General features: G+C 36.1%; 1 protein-coding gene across 2 annotated transcripts in view; it reads right to left on the reverse strand.

The window, feature by feature from the left end:
- The window catches only part of Irak3 (interleukin 1 receptor associated kinase 3), a 54,174-nt gene that overhangs the window by 17,963 nt on the left and 24,652 nt on the right, over positions 1-11,559 (reverse strand). For both annotated transcript variants that reach the window (XM_015483048.2, XM_048805682.1), the window contains 3 exons: positions 8,183-8,247; positions 1,941-2,055; positions 547-665 (listed from right to left, as the gene is read on the reverse strand). In XM_015483048.2, coding sequence (XP_015338534.1) covers positions 547-665; positions 1,941-2,055; positions 8,183-8,247 — 299 coding nt within the window. The remainder of the gene's footprint in view (positions 1-546; positions 666-1,940; positions 2,056-8,182; positions 8,248-11,559) is intronic.

Genomic DNA, 11,559 nt, shown 5'->3' on the forward strand with positions numbered 1-11,559 from the left:
CATTATGTCCACTGATAAAGAAAGAAAGGAGACTCTACTTCTGACCTTCTCATGTCTCAGAAGTAAACACTAGGGCTGCTACTTGTCCTATCACCTATTTATATATGAAGTTATGAGATAGCAGTCTCAGTGGGATAAGCAAGACATTAGATTAAAGGACCAAGAATTTTAATTGCTGTTTTCTACTGTAATCTTAGAAATCCCCTACTTTTTCCTTAAACCTCAGTTTAAAAGAGGGAGGAGATTAGTCCAGGTTCATGTCACATCCTGCTATCAGGCATAATTAATAAGGTACACAGAATTGTTCATTAGGAATTCCCAAAGATATATAACCTCTCTCTTTGTCAATATAAATGCAGCTTTTTTTAAACTCTGATAGACACATTTTCATTTATACAAATGTTTGATTTTTCATACTTAGATGAGAATTCTTCATATACCCATACATACCGGGAAAACTATAGTCAGAAAATACTGTGAAGGATGACTCACCTGTGATGATGAAAGGGACTAGGAGGCGTGATTTAAAGCTCTGGGGTCAATTACCTTGATATATTGCCACAGATGACTGAGCACGGCTGGGTGTTGTGCAAGTACCCAACTGCTTTGGACACTCCTATTAATATACTGATTCGAATGTGCCACGAGAGTGCAGCCGTGTTACCCTAAAAGAAACAAACATCATTGGGTTTCATTGCACTTTCTGAGTACAAGCTATCTATGTATTCATGACGTGGAAGCAGGCTACAATACAAGCAGGGGTGAAGCGGGGTGAGGGGTGAATTAACATTTTGGCTTATTACAACCTATTTTTAATTCCAGATGTGTTTCCTGTACTACCAATAATTGTTACAGGTCTGTCTATAGATGATGGAAATACCACAAAATTTTTATTATTAACTTAATCAAAATATAGCTAGTGGACTGGGACTGGGGGTGTAGCTCAAGGGTAGAGCCCCTGCCTAGCATGCAGAAGGCCCTGGGTTGATCCCCAGCAGCACAAAACAATGACATCAAATGTGGCTAGTAAGATGATGCTGTTTAAAAGTTCATTAAATAAGATTTTATTTGTGGCACAATAGTGTAGGTAATTGAGAATAATCTGCTTTTATTCTCATCCTAACTGAAACTTAACCTATTTGGAATCAATTTTTAGATTTACCCTTTCAAAATATGAGAAATTACAACATATTTAACTTCTTTCCCTTTAAGTAGTTCATATCACTTTTATGTCTATCCTTGGTATTGAAAGATACTTCATATAAAGTTATGCACATTAAAATTATCTGAGAAGGATACAATATCTTTATTTTTATGTGGTGCTGAGGATCGAACTCAGTTCCTCCTGTGTGCAAGGCAAGCACTCTACCACTGAGCTACAGCCACAAGGGAGAGAAATGAATTACAGTAGATGGGGTAGAGAGAGAAGATGGGAGGGGAGAGGAGGGGAGTGGGGATAGTAGAGGATAGGAAAGGCAGCAGAATACAACAGTCACTAGTATGGCACTATGTAAAAACGTGGATGTGTAATCGATGTGATTCTGCAATCTGTATACGGGGTAAAAATGGGAGTTCATAATCCACTTGAATCAAATGTATGAAATATGATATGTCAAGAGCTTTGTAATGTTTTGAATAACCAATAATAAAAAAATTATCTGAGAAATAAGGGAATGTAAACTCACTCAGGGTATAGAATCAAGGAAGGATGCAACAAATCTTTTGACTACAACCCTGCACAAAACCCAGTAAGTTGGGTGTTTATGCAACCTTCCAGGAGTAAGAAATCAACTGGGGGAGTAGCCTTCTCATTCCTGGGGAAGCCCATTGGTGGTGATTCTTTCAGATACCCCCATCTGGCCTCCCAGCTTCCCCAGAAGGCTGTGGCAGCTAATCCCCAGGCCTTAGAGGGTCAGAGGACAATGGCAGATGTGACTTACTACACACTGTAATCTGTCAAAAAGTGTTCCATTCCTCATATATGGATAAACCAGGCAAAACTTCTCAGTCTCTGTAAAATACGCAGTCAGCTCCAGTATGTTCGGATGACGAAACCTTGAAACACAAGATTTTTAAAGCCATCAAACTGTTTATTCAAATAAATCATGAGAATACTTTGGAGTGGCAAGAGGAGTGGGGAATAAGACAAAAACATATAAATTCAGCCAACAGAAAAGTAATTTCAATGGACACAGACTTGCTTTCTAAATTGGTCTATGGAGTTCAACAAATACTACATAACTCTTTTCGACTATTATCATGCAAATAAAAATAAAATTTCCAAATACAAGGCAGAAATTTTAAAAAGTAAAATTTTCTTAAGATCTGAGATTTTGGAAATTTTATAAAAAAAATAGACAACACCGATATTAATTTATTTTTATCTACATGAAACAAAATGTGGCTATTAAGTAAATAGATAAAGGTAACGCAACTGGAATTGTTCATTTGACTGATTTAAGTACACAAGTGTAAGTCAAGTCACCCAAATATAGGAGTACAGAAGACCGTTCAAGTATCTATTGAGCTCTGCTAGGTCAGATGCTGGGTTACACAGACCAAAAGAGACAGCACCTACTCTTCACAAAACTTGCACTGTTATCAAAAATCCACAAAACGAGTAAAGTTCAATGTTGAAAAATATATCTTTCAATTTAAATAACAGACTTTTATATCCCTATAGTATATATTTCTCAAGCTCCTTTCATAATTGATTAGGCTACTAATAAAAATTCTAGTATAAGAGAAGGCTTCCCTTAGTAACATCATTGCTACAAAGAACAGTGGAACCCAGGTAACCACTATCAACATAAAACATGTGAAGCTCACACACATTGCAAACTCAGTTTAATCCAATCATTTTCTATTGAATACTTGCTATGTCCTAGGCATTGCTGGGATATTAAGATAAATTAAGCTGCAAAAAAATGGTTCTATTTATAAAGGCTTATTATTTGTTTCTTTAGTAAGAGAACTCGTATAAACACACACAACCTATGTATAGGTGTATCTTGTGTGTTCTTTTTATCCTTGTTACTTCAACAAAGGAACCATGCCTGTGTACCTGTGTTCACATACACATACAAAAACATACAGACTTTTATTTTTAAATATGTCAAAAACTTCTATGTTACGAGGTCCTTATACCTATTATGATTCACACCAAATCTATAAAATGAAAAGAAATGGACTGAAAAGAAATTGATGAGGTATATTTAGCTGCTTAAACAGTTGATCTATAACACTGGTTGGCTGATTCTCCTGAAACTTAAAATTCAAAGAGAAAAATCTTTTGAAAGGCAGCAGATGGCAGACATCATACAGACCCAGTCATGGCCTGGGTGTTCTGCTTTCTTGCCCACAGAACAGAAACAACCATTTTCTTATTTTTAAATAGTACTGATCAAGCAGAAATACCGATACTACAGAAGTCAGCAAAAATGGGACCTGGAGACATCATGGAGTCTATGGGCTCAGGCCACCCATCCTTTCTCTACAAATTTTTCAGTCCATAAGTTATATAGATCTGAAGGTCAGTAGTTTTGAAATCAACTCAGCAAGCATCCCTGAATGCCTACTGCAGACAAAATGCTGAAAGTGGCTCCTAGTGTGATACAGCAGACAGACTTGAGTGATAGATTTGATCTGCGCTTGAATCTCTCTGGTCATTTTCCAGCTGTGTGAACTTGGGCAAGTTATTTTGTCTCCCTGTGGACGGTAAGATAAATTATTCTCTTCTTTCCCTTCCCTTAAGGAAGGAAGAGGAGGAGAAAGAGCAGCAGCAGCAGCAGCAGCAGAAGTCATATTCTAAGGAGTTTGTAAATTTGTGTAAGTAGTTTCCTCAATACTAAACCTTAAAAACTCCTTTAGGACTTGGCTTAGATGTGCATCTTCCTAGAAGCCCATTCTGCTGCTCACCTTCAAGCTCCCATCCTTTCCTCCTCTATATTTTCTCACATTATCACTTACTTTAGTGAAACTACCCATCTACTTATGAACTTCTCTCCCAATCCCACTTCAGACTGTACAGTATAAGAGAAGGCTTCCCTTAGTAACATCTCAGTGTCTGAGAAGAGGAAGACTAAAGATGATTTAGGAAATAAATTGTACCTCGTAGAAAATCTAGGATTTTCCTGAGTTTCCTCTTCTTCAAAATGGGGATCTATAATAGAATTTATCTCATAGGATTGTTGTGAGAATTAATGCATTAATACACATAAAGCACTTGGAATAGTTCCTAACACTAAATAAATATTAATAAAATGAATAATAATACCAGTACCTCATGAATATTCAACAACATAAATTTAATCCTCCCAAGATTATTTTGGGAACCCAGTAAACACTATCAGGATTGTTTCAAAAGAAACAGACAAGCTGTAGTTCATGTGCAAAATACCTCATCAGATAAACCAAATGGATTCGATATATAAGTGTGAGAAATCAAACTATAAAAGTATTAGGAAAAAATGGGAGGATTATTTTATAACCGTTTAGTAAAGACAGATTACCAAAAAAAAAACTTAGAATCCACTAAAAAGGATAAACTCAACTACTATAAAAATCATTTCTACTTGGAAAAAAGTAGAATAAGCAAAGACAAAATGACAGTATGGTAAAAATAATTTATATCTAATATTGTAAAAATAGTCTAATTTTTTCATATATATATATGAGTTGCATATATATATATATATATATATATATATATATATATATATAGTATTTTATACACACACACACACATACAAAATCTTCCTTCAACCCATTAAGAGAAAAACTAATAACCTAATTTTTTAAATGGTCAAAGGATGTTATCAGATATTTTGTAAAAAAAAGGAGGTATATATTTTTTAAGGATTGTGATTCTCACTCAGAAAAAGGAATTGAAACTACACTGAGATCTTTCTCTCTAGAGAAGGCTCAAATAAGTTTATAAACAAAAGAGAAGACATTGCAATTGATACCACAGAAACAAAAAGTATCATAAAAAACTATTATGAACAGCATGTGCCAACAAACTATAACTTAGAAGAAATGGATCAAATCCTAGAAACCTACAGTGTACTAAGACAGAATCATGAAGAAACAGAAAATCTGAACAGACTAGTGATGATGGAGATTTATTCAGTCATCAAAAGCCTTCCAAAAAAGAGAAAAAGAAAAGGAACAGGAGGGATTCAGAGGTGAATTCTATCAAGCATTTAAGGTGAATTATATCAAAATCTTCCCAAAAATTGAAGAGGAGGAAACATTTACCAATTTGCTTTACTAGGACCAGCATTAATTACCCTAATAACAAAGGACCCTACAAGAAAAGGAAATTACAGGGTCAACATCACTGGTGACCATACATGCAAAACTTCTAGCAACCCAAATGCAATAGAAAATTAAAAGGATCATATACCATGACCAAGTGCAGTTTAACCTTGGGATTCAAGAATGATTCAACATGTGCAAATCAACACATCATCCATCACCTTAGCAAAAAGAAGGAGGAAATTCATATGATTGTTTCAATAGATATTGAAAAACATTTAACAAAATTCAATATCCCTTCACAATAAAACTCTCCACAAATGAGGTACCAAAGGAATGTACTTCAACATAATAAAGGCCATATAGGATAAGCCCACAGCTAACATCATACTCAGTGGTAAAAATATGAAAGCTTTTTCTCTAAGATCAGGAACAAGCCAAGGATGTCCACTCTTGTCACTTCTATTCAACATGGTCCTGTATATCCTATCTAGAGCAATAAAGCAAGAAAAAGAAATTAGAAATATACAAATTGGAGAGGAGGACATTACATTAGCTGTTCGCAGATGACATGATCTTATACATAGAAAACCCTAAAGAGTCCACTAAAAAAACAGTTAGAATTAATGAACAAATTCACCAGATTTTCCTGATATAAAAATCAACATACAAAAGGCATAACGCTTCTATACAATAGCAATAAACTATCTGAAGCAGAAATTAATAAAATCTCCCATTTATAATAGTATCAAAAAGAATAATACACTGAGGAATCAATTGAACCAAGGAAATGATAAATCTGTAAGACAGTGATTAAAGAAATCAGACACAGTAAATGGAAAGATATCAAATACACAAGAACTGGAAAAATTGTGAAAATACATATACCACCCAAAGTGATCTACAGATTCAATGTAATCCCTATCAAAATTCCAATGACTTTTTTACAGAAATAAAAAAAACAATTCTAAAATTCATATGAAACCATGAAAGACCCCAGTCAAAGTCAATTTTGAGAAAGAACAAACAAAGCCAAAGACATCCGCTCTCCAACTTTAAACTGCATTACTAAGCTGTAGCAATCAAAATAGTATGTACTGTTTTGGAATACAACAGAGCCCATAAATGAACTTATATACATATATGGTCAAACAGTCTTTGACGAGGGTGCTATCATGGTCTAGACATGGTGCCCTCCAAAAGCTCACGTGTGAGACAATGCAAGAAAGTTCAGAGGTGAAATGATTGGGTTTTAAAAGCCTTTACCTAATCATTGTGTGAATCCACTTGAATGGATTGACTGGGCAGTGACTGAAGGCAAGTAGGGTGTAGCTGAAGGTAGTGTGGTCATTGGGGGTGTCCCTTTGGGGTACATGTTTTGCTGAGCTTAGTCTCTGTCTCTCTGCTTCCTGGTGACATGTTCTGAGCTGCTTTCCTCTGTCACTTTCTTCTGTCATGATGTTCTCGGCCTCACCTTGAGCCCTGAGGAATGGAGCTGGCTATCTAGGGATTGAGACCTCTGAAACCATGAGCCGACAAATAAACTTTTCCTCCTCTAATTTGTTCTCATTATGTCTTTTGGTCATGGCTGACTAAAACAGATGCCAAAAATACACAAGGGGGAAAGAAAGGTCTTTTTAATGAATGGCATTAGGAAAATTGGATACCACTTATAAAATAATGAAGTTGGACTTGTCAGACATCATACACAAAAATAAACTAAAATACACTGAAGACTGAAACCTTTAAGCTCCCAGAAACAGGTACAGGAAAAAAATCTCTCTGACATAGTCTTACCAATTTTTTTATTTTTGATATGACACAAAGAGAACAGGCTTTCCTGTTGCAATTTTATTTTTAAATAAAGAATTAGAAAAAAAAAATCTCTCAACAGGAGAGAGGAACAGTATAGCACAGAACATGAAAATGAACAATGTACTAATGCTACCTTTTGTGTAAAAGAAGGGAAATAAAACACAATGTGTGTTTGCCTGTGCATAAAATATCTCTCATACACAAGAAACTAATAACACTTTGCCTTGGAAAAAAATCAGTCTGGTAGTGGTGGAAAAGCTTATCTTCAATTGCTCTTTTATATTTTTTGGAATTTTGAAATGTCTGAATATCATTGTCATAAGCAAATAAATAAATAAAACTTAAATGTAAAAACCTACTATTGCAATTTTGAATCCAGTTCTTTATTGACTAAATGATATCAAGTTTTAATGACTAGCCTCTAATATTTTGATTTCTGGTCTTGGGTATAAAAGGGAGAGAATTCAGCACAATATCTTACTCCCCACCTGCCTTTCCACCCCTCACTTTACATATCTATGCAGAAAACATCTGAAAGGGGCCTTTTCTGTTTATAAAGGGTGATGAGTGAGCTCTCCAGGGGTAGGGGCCTCCACTGAGGATGCACAGCTGCAGATATGAATATAGAGGACAATGAAGTCATTTAAATTTGTCTCTGAGGACTCTTGATTCATGAATGAATTCCCAGAAAATAATATGCACATCAAAAGCCCTTGATTTCTTTGTCTAAAACTCTCTTTCTGAAGACAGTTATACTGAGGAAACAGCTTCTAGACTGGAATGTCTCTGAGGAAGGGGAACAGAGTGCCATATATATAATTCTAATGTTTGAAGAATTACTATTCAGGCATGTTAGTCACACACTATTTAACCCACTTTCTTGTGACAGTTTCTTGTTCAAATATGTTCAAGTGAATTATGTAAATGGTCTATTTTTAAATGTACTTTCAGGAATATACTGAAGCAGATGTCAAAAACTTACAGATTGTTGGAATATCCAACCCCCGTTAATTAAATGCCAACGACGCTAGGCGCTGTGCTGTAGAATCAAAGATGAACATAGATGAACCCCAGACAAGAGGGGGGATTCCAGACAAAATATACTCACAGTAGTAAAACTTCAAGCTCAGATAAAAATCTCTTCCAGTGTTTCTTAGATTCCATTTTTTTCTCCTAGATATTATATAGAAAAGATAAAAATAAAATTAAGAAAAGAGTCTCTATTTCTGGGACTCTTAACCCAGAGTCTACAGTTTTCCTGAAATTAGATCAGCTTTTTATTATAAATGCATTTGGAGATTTTTTTCTGAGGAGAAGATCCTTAGCTTTCATCAAATTCTCAAGAATCCATTAACCCTAAAACAGATTTAGAGCTACTGCTTTTGAATTAAATTTTTCATGTGATATATCGTGTTGTCAAATTTTATATTCAAACTCTTTGGAACCATATTTTCACACATTTAAATAAATTCAGAAGTATTATGTGTCTTCAAGGAAAATCCCCTGACAGAAACTTCTCACTTGATCTCACAAAGACTTCAATTTATGTCATCTGTATTATCCTGCAAGTGGTCACTAATCTGATATTTATGAATTTGGTCATTTGGATGTATCAATTCACATTTACCTTTGCACACTTTTGAAGAGATGAGCCTACTAATCAAGTCAAAGTGTGAATTCTTACTACAAACAAGCTTCAGAAGCTAGTCTAGAGCCTGACATGTGAATAAATGAATACTGAAAACAATTAATAAATTCAATAATCTTGTAGTGAGCACCTACTCTGTGCCTGGCATTGTTGTTGATGCCTTCAAACATGTTATGTGGCTGCATATCCCTTGGTCTCAGGTTCCTAAATTCTACCATGAAAGAGTTAAATTAAGTATGCTTCTAGGATGTACAAACTCAAGGTTCTCATTTGCAAACTACTATAGAGGGAAGAATTTTTAGAGTTCTTTTCTCAGAAATAAAATGTACTTTCTGGGAAAATTCTGGAAGCTATTTTCCAAGTAAAATCAGAAACAATAAACTAAGCTAAGAAATCACTGCTAAGAACTACTTTATCAAATTTTATGTCAGCTATCCTGAGCGTCAAGTAGATTTGGTTTGGGGCTCATCCCTACTGATTGCTATTTGTGACTTTCTGTTCAATCACTGAATCTCCCTAAAGTCAAAGTTTTCTTAATCTGAAAAATGAACACTTTTGTGTTTCTGCTAGTATAGCACTCACACTTTGCTGCTTCAAGTTTGGTTTATGCACAAAAATCTTCAACTACACTGGGAGGTGTTAAGAAACACTGAATCTAATACTGGGCTCCTCCTCGGATCTACTCAGTCAAAATCAGCACTGCAAGATGACTAATAGTGACACTGTGCACATGAAAGTTTGAAAAGCACAGCTCTAATACATAAAATTCCTACTTCAGGCCTTCTATGAAAGGTTATTGAAAGCAATGTCCCAGTGTTACAAAACTGCATGTCTTCAAAAAGTGTTCTGTGGCCAAGGCTTCATTAAGTGCTCTCATTTTTCCTGGTAAGTGTATATGAGTGTGTGTGTGTGGAGAGGGGGTGGGGAGTGGCTGGTTGGTTGGCTGCGCTTTAGGTTAGAAGGCAAGCAGAAATAAAAGTAGAGGGCAAAAGTCCCAGAATACTTCCATTTACTACCTTAAGAGGGAGTTAAAATGTAGGGTAGGACCAGGGACACAAGGAGTTTGTACAGTCCTTTGCAGTATCTAGGTCTTATTACTCCTAGTGTTTAGCAACTAAGTTCTTGAAAAGGACATATGGGCTTCATTTGGTTCATCCAACAAACATTTACTGAGCAACCACTATGGAAAGCCCCTGGAATAAGGCCTGGATACATGGACCAATAAGAGTTCTTCAAAAAAAGCCAATTTATCCACTGGGAGAAGCAAATGAAGAAATCAATACTACAAAATAACGGAAACCACACCCAAACCACACTAGAGTGGTAAGAAGCTATGAAGGAAAAATAGTTGTTTGGGAGACAAGAATGAATGGAATATCTACAGGCAAGAACATCCTATTCTAAAGTCAAACTAAGGGAAAGGAAACTCCCCAAAGGAGTGTGATTTGGTGGCAGCTGCAGAGAGAAGATTAGAGAGGACATTTGGGGAGGTGGCCCTGGGGCTCAACCACAAATGGGGCCAAGGCCAGTGACACATGGGCATGAGAAACAGGCTTCAGTTAGAGCAACCACATTTTATGTGTTGAATGGTTTTTCCAGTAGAATTTTTTTTTAGACTCTTCATGTTTACAGGAATTTTGAGATGTCTATATAGCATTAGTGGCACAAGATGCAATATGGAGAAATGAAAAAAAAAAGGTTAATAATTTCTTAAGGCTCTGTTACGTAAGCTACAAACCAGAAATCACTTCAGACCCCACCAGCTCCCTCACTTCCAAGTCCTACCAGTCACTAGATCCATTTCGCCTCTTCTCTTACACATACCTTCTCACCTTCCATATTGACTTAGCCCTGATCATGACAATGGTTCTCAACACCAGCTACACATTTGTACCATCTGGGGACCTTTCAAAACATACTAATGCCTGCCACCACCCATTCTGACTTAACCACTTGCTATGGAGCTTGTTTTTTAAAAGCTCCCTAGGTGATTCTAAAATGAAATCAAGCTGGGAACACTAGTTCAAGTGCTGTCCATCTCTTAGTTTACACATCTAAAATATCCCTCAACCAGGTCTTTCTTCCTTCAGTCTAGTTATAGCCATCTTTTTCCAGGTCCCAGGCCAACTTACAATCCATCACCTACCCTATAATCAAAGTTATATTTCAAAACACAAATCTAAGTCTTTCACTCTTCTACTTAAAAATCCATGTGTTAAAAAGCAGCTAGCAATGAGCAGTGAAGTGCATGGAAAGGCCACAGATGTTCTTTAAATTACCTTAGGGTCTTCTTTAAACTACTTTCAAAGTAGGCAGGAAAGCAAACAGTGGTAGTTAATTTGTAAAAAAAAAAAATAAAAATAAACAAAGCAAAGGAGCCAATGGGAAAATACATCAAAAGAAAAGGATTAATGGGACTAACTCTTGACAGTGTTTGTTGATGTTAATGTGAAGCTAGGAATTATGGCTATAGGTGTCTCCATTTGTCTAGGAATGAAGATTCCTTTAGGAGCTCAGATGCACCAAGGTAACTTCTAACCAGCTATCAACCCCAGTGCCTGTATTAACATGGGACTGACTCGTAGAGGAACCCTCCCTAAATAGGATGGCCACCATGATAGCTCCGGAAAGGATCAACTAAGGTCAAAAACTCCACTGCCTGATATGAAGAAGGAGTTGAACGCCTGACTGGCAAAGAATACAGAAGGTGGTGCCCAATTCTCCTGGTAACATCAAACAGTAATAAATCTGGAGATAGTGTTGTCTCTTTTGTCATTCTCTGCTCAGAGATGGTTCTCTCTCTCTCTCTCTCTCTCTCTCTCTCTCTCTCTCTCTCT

The sequence above is a fragment of the Marmota marmota genome, unplaced genomic scaffold (assembly GCF_001458135.2).
Source record: "Marmota marmota marmota unplaced genomic scaffold, marMar, whole genome shotgun sequence".
Lineage (NCBI taxonomy): Eukaryota > Metazoa > Chordata > Mammalia > Rodentia > Sciuridae > Marmota > Marmota marmota.